Source organism: Symphalangus syndactylus, chromosome 6, assembly GCF_028878055.3.
Source record: "Symphalangus syndactylus isolate Jambi chromosome 6, NHGRI_mSymSyn1-v2.1_pri, whole genome shotgun sequence".
Lineage (NCBI taxonomy): Eukaryota > Metazoa > Chordata > Mammalia > Primates > Hylobatidae > Symphalangus > Symphalangus syndactylus.
Window position 1 is genome coordinate 130,367,723 of NC_072428.2, and position 18,342 is coordinate 130,386,064.

At 44.7% G+C, this 18,342-nt stretch overlaps 1 protein-coding gene across 14 annotated transcripts in view; it reads right to left on the reverse strand.

Annotated features, from left to right (window-relative positions):
• SLC37A3 (solute carrier family 37 member 3) overlaps nucleotides 1–18,342 on the reverse strand; it is a 77,512-nt gene that overhangs the window by 17,508 nt on the left and 41,662 nt on the right. For 3 of the 14 annotated variants that reach the window (XM_055284238.2, XM_055284247.1, XM_055284248.1), the window contains 5 exons: nucleotides 18,050–18,151; nucleotides 17,398–17,445; nucleotides 15,592–15,743; nucleotides 9,724–9,789; nucleotides 5,918–7,671 (listed from right to left, as the gene is read on the reverse strand). In XM_055284238.2, coding sequence (XP_055140213.1) covers nucleotides 7,579–7,671; nucleotides 9,724–9,789; nucleotides 15,592–15,743; nucleotides 17,398–17,445; nucleotides 18,050–18,151 — 461 coding nt within the window. In that variant the 3' untranslated portion in view covers nucleotides 5,918–7,578. Of the gene's footprint in view, nucleotides 1–5,917; nucleotides 8,567–9,723; nucleotides 9,790–14,681; nucleotides 15,374–15,591; nucleotides 15,744–17,397; nucleotides 17,446–18,049; nucleotides 18,152–18,342 lie in introns of those variants that run through there. The other 11 variants (XM_055284249.1, XM_055284251.1, XM_055284246.1 and 8 more) reach the window with 8 other exon arrangements.

An 18,342-nucleotide genomic window follows, 5' to 3' on the forward strand; every position in this document is an offset into this window, starting at 1 on the left:
AAAAAAAATTCCTTAAACAGAGGGCAAGAACAAGCAGTAAAAAGCTGACCAATGGCATTTTAGAAGCAACAATCTCATTCAAGGTTAATTCAACATTTGTTAGAAAGAGGGGTGCCCGAGCAGGGACCCAAGGCAGACCTGGGTCAGCCGGGCACATGAAACAGTCACACCTCTGCTGACTGTGCAGACACAGAATGGGGGAGAAACACCAAGGCAGCAGTTTATCAAGTGGATGGTGCAACTCTTAGACTCAAACAGAAGATGCGGGAAAAAGAGTAAAGAGGTGCTGTTTAGAAAGGCAAACCTAGGCCGGGCGCAGTGGCTCACGCCTGTAATCCCAACACTTTGGGAGGCCAAGGTGGGTGGATCACCTGAGGTCAGGAGTTCAAGACCAGCCTGGGCGACATGGTGAAACCCCATCTCTACTGAAAATACAAAATTAGCCAGGAATGGTGGCAGGCACCTCCCAGCTACTCGGGAGGCTGAGGCAGGAGAATCGCTTGAACTCATCAGGAGGTGGAGGTTGCAGTGGGCTGAGATCACACCACTGCACTCCAGCCTGGGCAACAAGAACAAAACTCCATCTCAAAAAAAATAAAAAGGTAAATCTAGTACAGAAGGCCCCCTAGAGAGAGGCTAAGACCCCAGGGCAAGGCCAGTCAGCCAGGCTGGCCTGGACATCCCTGTGGGGCCACAGCCCAACAGCAGGAACAGGGCACAGGTGGTTTCCATACAAAGGTGCAGGTCTGACAATTCTGCTCACCCTTGGCACTCTGGCCCTAGAGAAAGATGAGAACTGGCCACCCAATTTACACCTTGGAAGTAGAAGTAAGCCTAGGGGAAGAATCAATTTAAGGAGAGGCTGCATGGCAGAAAAAAAAGCCACTGAAGTTAAATTTTAAAAACTGGGTTTTAATTTAGTCCCAGTTCTGTTATTTAGATGATTTGACTCCCAGCAAGCCACTTACTCTCTCTGAATCTTGGTTCTCACATGTAAACTACAGAACCACCTGCAGACCTCAGACTGTGGAGGGGATAAGAGTAGTGAATGGAACAGCAGTTTTTAAAGATGCATCCACCTATGAAGCATTATTTCACTAATGGCTGAAAGACCACACCTTGGGTGTCCAGGTACAGAACTTTTCGAGTATTATTTGATTAACTATGCAACATGCATATGTTCTTACTTCCAAAAGGGCATATAGTAACAAATCATTGTTACGTTGCATATAACACACACACAAACACACACACACAAATATAAAACCATTGAAGTGGCCGGGTGCGGTGGCTCACACCTGTAATCCTAGCACTTTGGGAGGCCGAGGAAGGCAGATCACGAGGTCAGGAGATCGAGACCATCCTGGCTAACACGGTGAAACCCCGTCTCTACTGAAAACACAAAAAAATTAGCCAGGTGTGGTGGCAGGCCCTGTAGTCCCAGCTACTTGGGAGGCTGAGGCAGGAGAATGGTGTGAACCTGGGAGGCAGAGCTTGCAGTGAGCCGAGATCGCACCACTGCACTCCAGCCTGGGCAACAGCGCGAGGCTCTGTCTCTCAAAAAAAAAAAAAAAAAAAAAAACCATTGAAGTGATTTGTATTATCTATGCTCATGTATATGTAAATACTAGTATTTCACTTTTTTTTTTTTTTTTTGAGATGGAGTCTTGCTCTTTTGCCCAGGCTAGAGTGCAGTGGTGTGCTCTCAGCTCACTGCAGCCTCCGCCTCCTGAGTTGAAGTGATTCTCCTGCCTCAGCCTCTTGAGTAGTTGGGATTACAAGCACCCACCACCACACCAGGCTAAATTTTGTATTTTTAATAGAAACAGGGTTTCGTCATGTTGGCCAGGTCGGTCTTGAACTCCTAACCTCAAGTGACCCGCCTGCCTCGGACTCCCAAAGTGCTGGGATTACAGGCGTGAGCCATCATGCCCAGCCAGTATTTCATATTTAATTTGATTTATTCTAGACATAAGCTGAAACAAACTTTATGTCACCAGAAATGGCCTAAGGAAAAGCACAAGGAGATTGTGCTTTGACTCTAAAGGCACAGAAGAGGCAACGTGGGAAGGAACATCAGCCAGCGGTGATGAAATGGCTGTTGTGTCCTGGGCCAGGGTGCTGACTCCTGACTCTCACAATTTAATTGAGGAAATGACAACTTAGCCAGAAACAATCGAGAACAAAATAAGGCAATAAAACCAATCAGCCTGGGGCAGACTGTGTGGTCTAAGGACAAGGGCTCTCCAGAGAGGTTTCCAGAAGGAAAACAGCATTACTAGCAGGGTTACCAGGAAAAGCTTCATGGAGGTGGGCAATGAAGGGAGACTATGAGGGATGAAGAGAGTTTGAATGCTTGGAAGGGGTAGGCCAAGTAAAAACATGCAGCAGGAATAAAGACAGCAGCTTGAATAACATAGAGATTTGTACTGGAGCAGAAGAGCTCACTGTTCGCTGCCGCTGAGCCCTCAGGGAGAGCTGGCGAGGCTGCCAAGAGCCAGAGGAAAGGAGAATGCACTCAAAAGCCACGTAGTCTGAGAACCTAGGCAGCGCCGACAGTCTGCGGCCATTAATTGCAGGCGTGCAGCGTCCTGCGTAAAGCAGGTGGCGGCGCAGTATGCAGGGTCAGGGAGGAACTTTGCCTTGGCCTGCTCTGCCCACACTCCACTCTTGAATCTTCCTCCCACCCTTCCCAACACACTCCACATTTATTCCGCACCAACCATGCGAGGAGCTGGGCACTGCAAAAAAACAGCAGCAGTCTCCCTGGGGAGTTAGATACAAAAATAGGGAAGACAGAAACAGCTAAGCACCAAATAAGCAACACTGACATTACCACCAAGGGAAGGAGAGATGGTAGAGAAGGAAGGGCTAGCATGGCTCGTTGGGAAAGCTTCCTCAGATGAGATGGTGCTTGGCCAAGCCTTGAAGGAAAATTAAGATTCACGAAGCCGGGAGCAAAACGGGTATTAAAGAGAGGTGTCAATCAAGACAAGAAGGTATGAATATGGATGCGCAACTGCCTTTTGCAGTGAGTAATGAGCTAACTGGTCTGACGCTGCAGAAGGTTCGTGTAGACAGGCAATGGGAGGGTCAGTACAGAAAGTGATGAAACTGAATTCTGCAGAATCTCAATCCCAGACACTTGATTCTCTTGACCAAGGTTTCTAACTTTGTGGTCCAATGATGAGCTTCAAGTTTTGGCTCATGAACACCCAGTGAGAAAATTGCGAATACTTTTTCATATAAGCATTTCAATCTGGGAGACATTAAGTGGCTTTCAGATTCTCAAAAGAGTTTCTGACCTAAAAAGTTGAAAACGATTAATGCAGCAAACTGGCAGAGTGGTCTGTGTGGGGAGGGGAGAAGGGGTTGGGATTATATAAGTCGAGCCCATTCCCCTCCCCCGAGACCGGCTGTTCTTAACTATACACCAGATAGTCATTAACAAACAGATGCCATTCCTCTCTTTAGTGGCTTCTTGTTCATTAAGTACTTGACAGGGTTATTGGTAGATTACAAAAATAGCTCATCATGGAAAGTAGAAAGGAAACCAGCACAGGGGGAGCAGAAGAGAGAACCCAGGAAAAGGGATAGTCAGTAAGAAGATTCGATAAATTAAAATGCCAGAGAAGCCAAAGAAGAAAAAGTCCTGGGAAACATGAAGTGGTTACAGGTGTCAAGCACAAATACGGGATGAGGGGAAAAAACAATCTCAAAATTCAATGACCCTCAATGCATGGTTTCTGTAGGGTGATGAGAGGCCACAGGCTAGAGATAAGGGGTCCAAACCAGGACACTCGGAGAGCAAAAGGAAGTGCCATTGATAATTACAGTGAATGACAGGTATAAACCAGGACTGTCCTGGGCCAACAGATAGACAGATAGCTACCTAGTTGAGGAGGAAATGAGTAGTACAGACAGGAAGGCAGCAGATACTACTAGCTCAAAGTGTTTAGCTGCAAAAAGAAAACTAGGACATTAGTCAGAAAAGCCAGTAGGGAAAAGAAAAGGCTTTACCATGTATTGATTTGGGAGGCAGGAGGACTTCTGGAGGTTCTGAAGAAGGGGGCTGGGTGCGGTGGCTCATGCCAGTAATCCCAGCACTTTGGGAGGCTGAGGTGGGCAGATCACTTGAGCTCAGGAGTTCGAGACCAGCCTGGGAAACACAGCGAAACCCCTTCTCTACAAAAAAATTTTTAAAAATTAGCTGAGTGTGGTGGTGTGCACCTGCAGCCCTCGCTACTCGGAGTGGGGCTAAAGTGGGAGAATTGCTTGAGCCCAGGAGGTTGAGGCTGCAGTGAGCTATGATCGTGCCGCTGTGCTCCAGCCTGGGTGACAGAGCAAGACCCTGTCTCAAAAAAAGAAAAAAAAGGGGGGAAAGGGAAAAGGGAAGGGGTGCAAAGGAGGACTGAGAGTGTTGCACATTCTCCATCCTACAGAACATCATGAGGCACAGCAGCTCCTCCAACACTGCTGCAGGAATGCTGACTGTGGCACTCTGGTTCCTCGGGAACCAGGAAAGGACAGAATAAGCAGGAGTAGGGAGAGACATTTCCTCCTTTGAAACTGTAAGAAAAAAAAAAACACCTTCTGAAAAGAAAAGGCAGACCGCAGCATTTTATTTCAACCTAGTGAGCATCAACGATCTGGCTCTGAGGAAAGGATGCATTTTCAAATTCGCTTTCACTATGGTTTTCTCTTCCCTTTTCAAGGGAGAAGATATTAAGAAGAAAATAAAGTGAACTCTTACATGTTCATTAAAGTTAAATCCTGGCTGGGCGCAGTGGCTCACATCTGTAATCCCAGCAATTTGGGAGGCCAAGGCAGGTGGATCACTTGAGGAATTAGAGACCAGACTGGCCAACATGGCGAAGCCCCATCTCTACTAAAAATACAAAAATTAGCCGGGCGTGTGCCTTAGTAGTCCCAGCTACTTGGGAGGCTGAGGCAGGAGAATCGCTTGAACCCGGGAGGTGGAGGTTGCAGTGAGCTCAGATTGCACCAGTGCACTCCAGCCTGGGCAAGAGTGAGACTCCATCTCAAAAAAAAAAAAAAAAAAGTTAAATCCTGTGCAGACTGGCAGAACTAGAATAAGGGAATGTATCCTTATTTCATGTTGTCCAGTGCTAAGCATTGATTTGTAATTTCATTTTAGGCAGGCCCAGTGGCTCATGCCTGTTATCCCAGCACTTGGGGAGGCCAAGGTGGGAGGATTGCTTCAGCCCAGGAGTTTGAGACCAGCCTGGGTAACAGTGAGACTTCGTCTCTACAGAAAATAAAAAGACTAAAAATAATTAGCCAGGCATGGTGGCACACGGTCCAGCTACTTGGGAGGCTAGTCTCAGCTCCTTGGGAGCTGAGGCGGGAGGATCGCTTTTGACTTCAGGAGGTCAAGGCTGCAGTGAGCCATGATCGTGCCACTGCAGTCCAGTGTGGGTGACAGAGCGAGACTTTTGTCTCAAAAAAATTTTTTAAATGGTTTCATTTCAGTACAGCTCGGGGGCCATAGAAAGGTCAGGGGAACAGTCACCGATCTAAGGTTCAACTGGGTAAGAAAACACTGGCTGGCATGGGGACACAAAGATGAGACCACACCCACAGTGCAGCTGGAAAGGAAACTCTGAGCCAAACGCCAGCCAAGAAGCTCAATGAGAAAACAGACGGCCCTTAACTTACAACCGGGCAATTCATCCAAACTGAGCACAGTCTTCCACAGTGGGAAAGGGCAAGTTTTCACAGAACAGATGGAAACGAAGCCACCCTAGCACCTCAGGTGAGGGAGCACGTGACCCAGCAATGCTGTGGGTCAGTGTGCGCTCACCCGGGAGCGCTCAGTATCAGGAAACATAAGGGCACTGATCACATTCTAAATCTCAGTGCTCCTGGTATATAGATTTAAGTAAAGAAATGGAGATTCATTATAAAAGTCAGTTTATTTTCCCTTTCTGTGTTTCGTATTTTCCTTTTCTGTCAGTAAATGAGCAACACACTGATTGGAAATCTGCATGATTAAATAACATTAACAAGTTCATAAACACACCCCATATCAAAGTATAAAGCAAGAGGTTGAAAAATATCCCCTAACCCAATGCAAATTAGGTATCCCTCAAAATTGCACATTCTCCTCCTAGTTTGCTTGTATAATTTAAAATATATATATAGAATGATCTGAAAATATTGATAACTAGTATGGAATTCACAGCCCTGAAGATACATATACTCTACATTTTTCTAAAGAACGGACACCCCTCAGGCCCTAGTAATCCATTCATGTGACTCAATGTCACGTACAGACAGTCCTCGGCTTCTGATTTTTGGACTTTACAATGGTGCGAAATGGTTGCAATTTCAACATAACGTATGATATTCAATAAATTACATGATATATTCAACACTTGATTATAAAATAGTTTGTGTTAGATGATTCTGCCCAACTGTGGGCAATTCTAAGTGTTCTGAGTACACTTAGGGTGGACGAGGCTAAGCTGTGGTGTTCAGTAGGTCAGGGGTATTAAATGCATTTGACTTCCAATGGGTTTACTGGGACATAACCCCATCATAAGTCAAAGAGCATCTGTACTTGACACTTACTAGAAAAAAAGGTCTTTCCCTTTTCTCTAATTCTAGTCTTCTGCTGAGGTAACTCCAGGAAGCTGGTTGTGCCAGAGATCAATCCTCTAAAAATAGACTAAGCAGATTAGCTTCCTAGAGGATCCTAAAGTTCCCAGACAACAAATCCGGGATGGAGTGCTTCGGCTGTGAGTTACATGTCGGAATGTTCAAGATAACTGATGTACCTTATAGTCCTTCACACGTCAGAATGTTCAAGATAACTGATGTACCTTATGGTCCTTGAAAGGAAGACTAAATACTTCCAGGAGTCAAAGTTAATTTGAATGAAGATGGAAGAGAACAAGTTGACAATAATTTGAAGCTATTCATGCTTCTAGAGCTGAATGACGTTGAGATCGGACACAGAGTGACTGAGCCAATCAACAGGCATGTAGTGTGATCTTTCCCACCACAGTGAACAGAGGGATTCTTTGTCCAAGGCAGGCTTGCAGCTCGGTCCAGCTTGAGCATTTGATCAGGATTTGATGCTTCAAAGATGAGCCACTCTCTGTAAACTCATTACCAAAGCAATATGCAATGATCTCTTCCATTTGTGGAACATATCACCAACATAAACCACGCGTGGCTTTGCCTCCTGTTCACTCCATTCTCAAGGCTAGAGAAAGTTCAAGTCCAAAACAACAGTTAAGGTTAAAACGCTAAACCTCAATAGGCCAAACAACGACGCTGGCAGAGTCAGAGGTCAAAGATGCTGGCAGAGTCAGAAGTCACTCGGCACATTCATGAAACAACAGCAAAAATCATCAACAATAATTCCTGTAGTGTAGAAAACTAGTGCAGCCTTCACCGCTGGTCAGCATCTCAGGTGGCTGGCAGTGTTGAGAGATGCCTGACAATCCAAGATCAGGCTGGAGCTCCTAGACAAACCCAAATTAGGGCAGACCCGAAGCCCCAGTGGTCCTGATGTGGCTGACATTGTTCTTTCTGTCTCGCGGGCACCAGTCACTCCCTCAATATGTGAGCCTGTCTCCTTAGCACGAGAGAGAATATTTCCCTCACTATTAATGGCGAGATAAACACAATTGTACAACTTGTCTGTGAAGAGAAAATAGTATTAAATACGCAGCAACAATTTACTTCTGTTAGAGTGTCATGTTTCGAACATAATAATGGATTTGGACAATTACATTCATTTTGACTTCATACAAAGATAATGTTTAATCTTCAATGAATTAGAAAATGATTTTGAAAATTATGGCTAATATTACAAAACACTCAACATCGCATTTCAGTTGCCAAAAAAAGAACAATACATACAAACAATTTGCCATAGGCGGAGCAGAGAACTGAGACCAGAGGCTCAGATTAACAACAATGATCTTTATAATAGATAAAGTTTTCTTTCTACTACAATTCCTAGTATGATCACATCAGAAAGTTCATCACAAGATACTTCCCTCTACTTAGCATGGATGTCAGAAATGGAACACAAGTTACATGGCCCAGTCTTTGAAAGCTAGATGGGAATTAGATGAAAGCTCCAAGGTATTCCTGGAGCTGGACTATCCTGGGGCTCCTTGACCACAGCAAGAGGACAGCTGCCTGGAGTAGGGGTGGTGGAGGCTACCTTCAATTACAGTGCCCTGGATTTGAGGACAGGATACTGAATGCATCCCTGGTGCCTTCCAGACTCTCTCAGGTAGACCTGTCTTGAGCACTGTCCCACAATAACGTGCCTGAGTATGTCACAGCTCATAACAGAGAGCAGTATTTTAGAAGCACAAAGCCTCAGGAGTTTGAGACCAGCCTGGGCAACATGGTGAAACCACCTCTAGGAAAAATTCAAAAAGTTACCAGGCGTGGTGGCACACACCTATAGTCCCAGCTAATCAGGAGGCTGAGGTGGGAGGACCACCTGAGCCCAGGAGGTCAATGCTGTAGTGAGCTGTGATCGTGCCACTGCACTCCAGCCTGGGTGACAGAATGAGACCTGTCTCAAAAAAATAAATAAATAAAAATAAACAAGGCCTTACTCTGTATTGGCTATTTCCAAGAAAGTAAAGAATCCCAGCCAAGAATGTCTAGGGCATCATAAATATTTCCTCAAGAAACTATCGACATTTTAGAACCAGGAAACATGACAGTGTTAATTATAGCAATGCTTCTCTCTTAACTCAGTGTTGCTTGGTATACATTGTAATTTACTTCAGAATTCCTAAATTATATTCAGCAGATAGAGGGTAGCCTAGAAAAGTGTACTGATTAGGGGCTGGTGATACTTTAAATAAGTCTCTTCTTGTTTTTCTGAAATCATAAGTGGCAATATTCATTAGACTCAGGTCAAGAGCAAACTGAGAGCCTTTTTCTTCCTTAGAAAGAAGAATGTGGGCCGGGCGCGGTGGCTCACGCTTGTAATCCCAGCACTTTGGGAGGCCGAGGCGGGCGGATCACGAGGTCAGGAGATCGAGACCACGGTGAAATCCCGTCTCTACCAAAAATACAAAAAATTAGCCGGGCGTGGTGGCGGGCGCCTGTAGTCCCAGCTACTCGGAGAGGCTGAGGCAGGAGAATGGCGTGAACCCGGAAGGCGGAGCTTGCAGTGAGCCGAGATCGCGCCACTGCACTCCAGCCTGGGTGACAGAGCAAGACTCCGTCTCAAAAAAAAAAAAAAAAAAAAAAAAAAGAAAGAAGAATGTGAGGTCAGGCACAGTGGCTCATGCCTGTAATCCCAGCACTTTGGGAGGCCGAGTCGGGTGGGTCACCTGAGGTCAGAAGTTCAAGACTAGCCTGGACAATATGATGAAACCCCGTCTCTACTAAAAATACAAAAATTAGCTGGGTGTGGTGGCAGGCGCCTGTAATCCCAGCTACTCGGGAGGCTGAGGTGGGAGAATCGCTTGAACCCGGGAGGCAGAGGCTGCAGTGAGCCGAGATCGCGCCACCACACTTTAGCCTGGGCAACTGAGCGAGACTCTGCCTCAAAAAAAAGAAGAAGAAGAATGTGTCTTTTAGACTAATAAAATGTTACTTTTCACAAAGCAGCCTTTAAAAGCAATCAAAAATTTTGCTGAAGTGACTTAAGTAAATGCTTTGAACTTAATTAATAGAAAAATGACTTTTTTTTTTTTTAAAGGGGCACATACTTACCATGAGAATGAAAAAGTAGAAAACCCACATCCATCCTAGCTTGTCCCGGATAAGAGACACTAAATACTGAAAGGGAGGGAAAAAAAATTACAATATAATTATTTATAAATTCATAAAAGGAAGTAGCTAAAAAGTAGATTAAACATGGCTATTTTAGAAAATAAGAAGGGAACAGGATTTGTATGTTTTGCAGTTTACAAAGCTCTTCCACATACATGTGCCTGCTGTGATTAATGGCCCATTTAAGCATGCAGAGAAATGGAAAAACTGTATAATAGAAGTTGTCAGTTCAGAAGGTTTATTTTTATTCACTTTGCTATTTAGAGAGGAAGATGAACATCCGCAAGCCACTCCCATTTAATCATTCTTTCTTCCAATGAAAGGTACTATAATTGATGCCTCAAAAATAGTTTGTCTTTAAGTATGCCACTCATTTTCCAATTAGGCTGTTTGCTCACAGTGTTGCAGTACTACCTTTGCATCCTACAGCATATTCTTTTACTTTACTTTCAATTATTGAAAAGGATCTAATTGCACTTTTCTTTTTTCTCTTATTATGGTAAGATATAAGTTACATAAAATTTGCCATTTTAACCTTTTTTTTTTTCTTTTTTTTTTGAGATGGAGTCTCGCTCTGTCACTGAGGCTGGAGTGCAGTGGCGCAATCTCGGCTCACTGCAAGCTCTGCCTCCCGGGTTCACATCATTCTCCTGCCTCAGCCTCCCGAGTAGCTGGGACTACAGGTGCCTGCCACCTCACCCGGCCAATTTTTTGTATTTTTAGTAGAAATGGGTTTTCACCACGTTAGCCAGGATGGTCTTGATCTCCTGACCTTGTGATCCGCCCGCCTCGGCCTCCCAAAGTGCTGGGATTACAGGCGTACTGTGCCCGGCCCATTTTAACCATTTTTAAGTGTACAATCCAGTGGTATCAGTTACATTCATAATGTTGTACAACCACCACGACCATCTATTTCCAAACTTTTTCCTCATCCAAATAGAAACTCTGTTCCTATTAAGAAGTTAACTGCCCATCTCCCCAGCCCTTGCTAACCTCTTCTTTCTGGTTCCATGAACTGGCCTATGCTAGATATTTCGTGTAAATGGAATCACAGTATTTGTCCTTTTATGTCTGGCTTCTTTAACTTAGCATAATGCTTTCAAGGTAAACTACATTGGAACTTCACTCCTTTTTTTTGGAGATGGAGTCTCGCTCTGTCACCGAGGCTGGAGTGCAGTGGAGCAATCTCTGCTCACTGCAACCTCTGTCTCCCAGGTTCCAGTGATTCTCCTGCCTCAGCCTCCCGAGTAGCTGGGATTACAGGTGTGAGCCACCATGCTCGGCTAATTTTTGTATTTTTAGTAGAGATGAGGTTTCACCACATTGCCCAGGCTGGTTTGCAACTTCTGACCTCAGGTGATTCACTCACTTCAGCCTCCCAAAGTGCTGGGATTACAAGCGTAAGCCACTGAGCCCGGACTTTTTTTTTTTTTTTGAAATGGAGTCTTGCTCTGTCACCCAGGCTGGAGTGCAGTGGTGCGATCTTGGCTCACTGCAACCTCCTCCTCCCAGGTTCAAGCGATTGATTGTCCTGCCTCAGCCTCCCAAGTAGCTGAGGTGCCACACACACCCCACCCCCACCACCCGGGCTAATTTTTGTATTTTTAGTAGAGACGAGGTTTCACCATGTTGGCCAGGCTGGTCTCGAACTCCTAACCTCAGGTAATCCACCCACCTCAGCCTCCCAGAGTGCTGGGATTAAAAGGGACAGGGTCTTTCTCTGTTGCCCAGGCTGTAGTGTAATGGTATGATCACAGCTCACTGTAACCTCCCTTCATTTCTTTTTAATGGCTCATTAGTATTCCACTGTATGGATATACCACATTTTGTTTCTCCATTCATCTGCTGATGGACCCAAGTTGTTTCCACCTTTTGGCTACTATGAATAATACTGCAATAAATGTTGACATACAAATATCTGAGTCCCAGTTTTTTTTTGTTTTTTTTTTTTGTTGTTGTTGAGACGGAGTCTTCCTCTGTCACCCAGGCTGGAGTGCAGTGGTGTGATCTTGGCTCACTGCAACCTCCGCCTCCCAGGTTCAAGCAATTATCCTGCCTCAGCCTCCTGAGTAGCTGGGATTACAGGCACCTGCCACCACATACAGCTAATTTTTGTATTTTTAGTAGAGACGGGGTTTCACCATGTTGGCCAGGCTGGTCTCGAACTCCTGACCTCAAGTGATCCGCCCACCTCGGCCTCCCAAAGTGCTGGGATTACAGGCATGAGCCACAGTGCCCAGCCCCCAGTTTTCAATCTTTTGGGAAATACCTAGGAGTGGAATTGCTGGGTCATATGGTAATTCTATTTAAATTTTTTTGAAGAGGCACCAAAGTATTTTTCACAGAAGCTGCATTATTTTGCATTCCCACCAGCAATGCAGGGCTCCAATTTCTGCACCTCCTCACCAACACGTCACCTTTCTTGTTTTTTAATTACAGCCATCGTATTAAGTATGAAGTCACAGCTCACTGTGTTTTTGATTTGCATTTTCCTAATGACTAAGGATGCTGAGACTCTTCATGTGCTTATTGGCCATTTGTACATATCTGTCATGAAGATTTGTCCCTGTTTTCTTCTATGAGTTTTATAATTTCAAGTTCTTCAAGTTAGGCCTTTAATCCATTTTGAGGTAATTTTTGCATATGAGGTAAGGTTAGGGTCCAACCTCATTCTTTCTTTTTTTTTCCTTTCCTCCCCTACTCCTCAGCTCCAACTTCATTCTTTTCACATGGATATCCAGTTTTCCAATACTATTTATTGAGAGGCCATCCTTTCCCCATTGAATGGTCCTGGCACCCTTGTCAAAAATCAATTTGGCCACAGACACAAAAGGGTAGCATTCTTCAATCACATTATTACTGAAATGTACACGTGAAAAAAATTAATGCAGAACGACTATGTGATTTATATTAGATCACATCATGTGTAGCAAAAAAGCAGAGGTCTCATCATCCACTACAGGAAGCATAGGGGAGCTCCAAACTGACTGCAACTTTGTATTTTTTTTTTTTTTTTTTTTTAGACAGGGTCTTGTCCAGGCAAGTGGCTCGTGCCTGTAATCCTAGCACTTTGGGAGGCTGAGGCAGGAGGATCACTTAAGCCCAGGAGTTTGAGACCAGTCTGGGCAACGTGGTGAAACCCTGTCTCTACAAAAAAAAAAAATACAAACATTAGCTGGGCGTGGTGGTGGGTACCTGCAGTCCAAGCTACTTGGGAGGCTGAGGTGGGAAAATTGCTTGAGTCCCAGAAGACAGAGGTTGCAGTGAGCCAAGATCCTGCCACTGCACTCCAGCCTGGGCATCAGAGCCAGATGCTGTCTCAAAAAAAAAAAAAAAAAGAGAGAGAGACAGGGTCTGGCTCTGTCACCCAGGCTGGACTGGAGTGGTGTGATCATGGCTCACTGCAGCCTTGACTTCCCAGGCTCAAGCGATCCTCCCGTCTCAGCCTCCTAAGTAGTTGGGACAGGCACATACCACCATGCTCAGCTAACTTTTTATTTTTTGTAGAGATGAGGGTCTCACTATGTTGCCTGGGCTGGTCTTGAACTCTTGGCCTCAATTAATCCTCCTGCCTTGGCCTCCCAAAGTGCTGGGATTACTGGCATGAGCCACCACACCCAGCCTCATGTACAAGTTTTAATGTGCACATTTGTTCTCATTTCTCTTGGGCAGATACTGCAATTTAATGTTACTGAACCCCTAGTATGTGTCAACAAAAGCACTAAGGATTGGGAATACAAAGATGAAGGAAACATGCAGAGTACCTGTCACGGTGCATCACCTTTACACCATGACAGGTGCCTACTACAGGACCGCATCAACTGCTATGGCAACCTGAAGGAGAAACAATTATTTACTTGGGAAGTCGGGGAAAGATGGGGCAACAAAGTTATTCAGGGTAAATTAGTACACTGGCTAAGGACAGGGCTGATAGAGTTTAACGCTAAGTGACAGAGTTTGGGATTTCACCCCTTAGGCAATGGGAAATCATTCAAAACTCAACATGGAAGAGGAATGAGTAAAGCTAACAGTGATTTACTCCAGACATGCTTCCCCAACCATGAAGGTCAGTCTAGGACCCAAGTTCACAGTGAGGGATCCGGATACTGGCAGGTGAGGCAATCTAAATAAAAGCAAATTCTCTGAAATACTCATTATAATGCACCCATTTAGTTAGTGAAGAAAACATTCATAAGGAAGGATAACTTAAAATAATATAATGTCAGAAAAGGATGCCCAATGCAGCCACTCTCTACCCCATAGATGAAGACGTCTGAACTGATGGCTGGGAGCATTTTTCGATTCCCGCTCCAGAGCATGATCAGGTAAGCGTATTTTTCAAGCCTTTGCTAAGGTTTTTGTTTCTTTGGGGATTTTTGCCCTTTAGTCTTATAATCAAATATGCTAAGCATATCAATCATTCATTCCACAAGTAATGTCTACTGTGTGCCAGGCACTGCTCTAGGTACTAAGGTGACAGAAGAACATACAACAAAATGCTGCGCTCAGGAAGCTTATGTTACAGTGGGAGAGACAGACATTAACAAGTGCATATAGACTATTAAAATACGGCTAGGTAGTCAAAGTATTAATGTGGCTTACTTTACCTCAATACTTGTCTCTCATTAACCACTAGCAATCAGACATCAGCAATTCACCCCCACCAAGCAAGTAACAATAATCTTCAAGGTTATTAATGACCTCCTAGTTGTCAAAACTAAGAGCCTAAGAGACAAATCCTTCAGTTCTCTTTCTCCTGACCTCTCTACATCCATGACCTTACTAACGCCTTCTCAAACGCACTTCCCTTGACTACAGGTTACTCTGCTGCCTTCCTCTTTCTTTGACCACTGGGCATTCCCTGAGGCTCAGCCAACATTCTCTTTCCCTATTAAATGTTTCATTCACTTCCACAGGTTCAACTATTTTTATCCATACAGATGACTCTCAGATCCATCTTTCTACAAAATTAGTACTCTACAATCTGTAGTGGTATATCCTAGAAGAGGCATGACTCATGACTCTGCCAGAAAAGAAATATCTGTCCCAGAGAAAGCCTGAATTTATAAAAAAAAAAAAAAAAAAAAAAAAACTCAGTGTAAATAATTCTTAGTAGGCCAATCTTAGTGTAGGGATCTCAAACATCCGAGTGCGGAAGAATCACCAAGAAGCCTTGTTGAAAATACAGATCCGTAGGTTTGAACTCAGCGAGTCTGTAGTACACTTGGTGTTCTGTACTTTAATGAGTGTCCCAGATGATTCTGATACCAGACACTTATGGGCCACTCTTTGAGATACAGTCAGAGATTTCTGGACACACAGGAAGCAGAGCGAGTGATTCAGAAACAGCTGCAGAGTCCATGGCCATGTCTGGCGGGGCCCAGGAAGGAACGCGCATGCAGTAGAGTGTCTGGGAGAGGGAGACGGGAGACAGCAATGGTGGGGTCCACATGCCAGGTGGGGATAACAAGAAGCACCCCCCACCATGGAACACCAAGTTCAGCCTGGAAAGAAAGAAGGGGGTGGTGGGCTGGGGCAGAAGGACCTGTCTGTCTTACGAGGTCTTAGCTTATTTGCAGACAGGAAGAATCTAGAAGTATAAGTAGAAAAAAGGAATTAAAAACAGTGGAGAGTCCTTCTACATTAGGATGCATCAGCTGGTCCTGAGAGGAGATGGAAGTCCTTGGGCTCTGGGAACAGCGTTCTACAGCACAAGAGTGCCACCTACCGAGGCCCAGAGGGCAGGTTCACATTCAGCCGCCTCTGAGGGAAGACACCAGAATCCCAGCCACTCTCCTGTTCTCTCACCTGGCCCACTGCAGCTCCAATGCTCCCCGAACCATCAACAATTCCTGTGACAGTGGCCAAAGCCTCACTGCTCCTTTGGATGAGCTCCTGGCGACCCAAGTCCGCGGAAATAGCAGAACTAATCATATTAGAAGGTCCACCAATAAAAAATCCTGAAGTCATAAACAGAACAGGTTCTTATTAAAACACAATTCACAACCACTAGCAATCTACTGCATAAGGCAAAATAATATCCCAATAGTTTTCTTAATATGTTGGAGAGAAGCGGAAAAAAAAGGAAACCCCCAGATAGTATCATTTTCAAACTATTAATAGATAATTAACATCCACGTTCCTGAAATCCCTTCTTGAATTATGTGACACTCTAGTATATTTTGTAGAACCCAAAGATACAAAAATATAGTGAAATACATAGCCTTTCTAATCCTGCGAAGTTTACATTCATTAATAACTAATTGCACTAGCTTGTCAAATAAATTATATTATGGTAGAGTTGCATCATATGATCATTCCACTACACAAATTCAACCAGGAATATTGAAAAAAAAGAGCAAAGAGGAAAAAGCCACTGAAATGGTGACTCTATCTGCCACTGCTCTCAGTGAGGCTGCGCATGAATCAGACATGGGATGGCCCAGGTGAATCTGGTCCCACTGCTGGAATCAGTTCCATGTACCCCAAGTAGAGTGAGCAGCTCACTCTCCCAAGCATGATCTAAAGTTTAAAATAAGTAACTTTTCTGGCCGGGCACAGTGGCTCATGCCTGTAATCTCAGCACTTTGAGAGGCTGACGTGGGCAGATCACCTGAAGTCAGGAGTTCGAGACCAGCCTGGGCAACATGGTGAAACGGTGTCTCTACTAAAAATACAAAAATTAGCTAGGCATGGTAGCAGGCACCTGTAATCCCAACTACTTGGGAGGCTGAGGCAGAATCACTTGAACCCAGGAGGTAGAGGTTGCAGTTAGCTGAGATCACACCACTGCACTCCCGTCTGGGTGACAAGAGCGAGACTCTTTCTCAAAAATAAAGATAAAATTAGAAAGTTTAAAATAAGTAATTTTTCTGGCTGGGGATGGTGGCTCACGCCTGTAATCCCAGCATTTTGGGAGGCCAAGGCAGGTGGATCACCTGAGGTCAGGAGTTTGAGACCAGCCTGGGCAACATGGTGAAACCATGTCTCTACTAAAAATACAAAAATTAGCCAGGCGTGGTGGTGCACGCCTATATTACCAGTTACTCAGGAGGCTGAGGCAGGAGAATCACTTGAACCCAGGAGGTGGAGGTTGCAGTGAGGTGAGATCGCGCCACTACACTCCAGCCTGGGCAACAGAGCAAGATTCTGTCTCAATAGATAAATAATAAATAAAATAAGTAATTTTTCTATAACATAGTCCCTAAATGCACCCTACTATTTTATCTAGTGCTCAAGTGACAAAATGCTGACCAATTCCAACACAGGAGGAGACATGAGCTATTGTGGATTTTTTTGAAAGCTGGTGAATTGGTCTCCCATGTGGCATCTTTCTAAGTCACTTCTAGAAGTAAGAGCAGAAGCTGGGGCAGTAATCAAAAATCTTAGAAAATCTCTGTCAATAGGGACCGCTTCTGTCACAATAGGACTGAGGAGGTCATGTAAGAAACAGCAGAGAAAAAGAATCTGGAAAAGGAGACGTTTTTCCTTTTAAAATTTGAATTCTCTGAAATTAAGGTTTCAGTACTACTCAAATTGAGGGAGAAAACAGTTTCCCTTTTCCTCTGAATTTACAGTAACAGAAGCATGGTGGAGCAGAGCCATGTGCCGTACCTGTAACAGTCATGAGAAGGGCATTGACGGACTTATCATTTGGAGAACCTGTGAGGGAAGACACAGACAAACCACGGTGACTTGAAAAGCAGACTCCACGTGCCTCTGCCAACAGTACGCAAAGATCTGAATCTCCGTGACCTCACAAATCACTCCCAGAGACAACAAAGAGACAACTCTCTCTGCCTCTTTCAACTCTGATTTATAACGTCTGCCTCTTGCTGGTGCTCAAGCTAACGAGACTTGTAAAAGCTAAAGAAAAGCTCTACTCCGGTCTCAGCAGCATCTTAAGGGACATATACCAAACCTACTAATTACCATCTTTCCGCTTTTGAAACCTGTTCCCTGTTTATTGTTTTATTGGCTATAATGCCGTGCCTCTGGAGCCTCTCCCAAACAAAGCATGTACACTCCCAAGCAAGCTTTTAGGCAAATTAACAAAGCAAAAGAGATGCCAGTTTCCTCCCAAGACAAATAAAACGATGTGATGACAGGTTTCCCAGGCATTCACAGGACAATGCAAAGGTGGCATATCGGGCCTTGAAGCTGGTCTCCAGGCTCTCCCCAGCACTGGTCCCTGACTCCAAACAAATGCCTTATTCCAACCAGATTAGGGAAGCAAAGGAATTGGTAATTGCAAACGAATACTCACGACTATACCCGATGAGGGACCCAACTGCCAGAAGCAGACTCAGGGCAAGAACTGGCGCTCTCTTCTGTAGTACGTCAGAGATGAAGCCTTGCAAAGTTCCACCTTCAAACAGAGTGTCGAGCAATCAAAATCACTTCTAATTTAGCTCGCTCACCTGAGGCGTGCTCCCCATTTGCCCTCTAGTCTCACTAGCAGCAGCTTGACACTGGTCTATCAAAAAATATGGCTGGGCCGAGCTCGGTGGCTCACACCTGTAATCCCAGCTCTTTGGGAGGCCGAGGCAGGTGGATCAC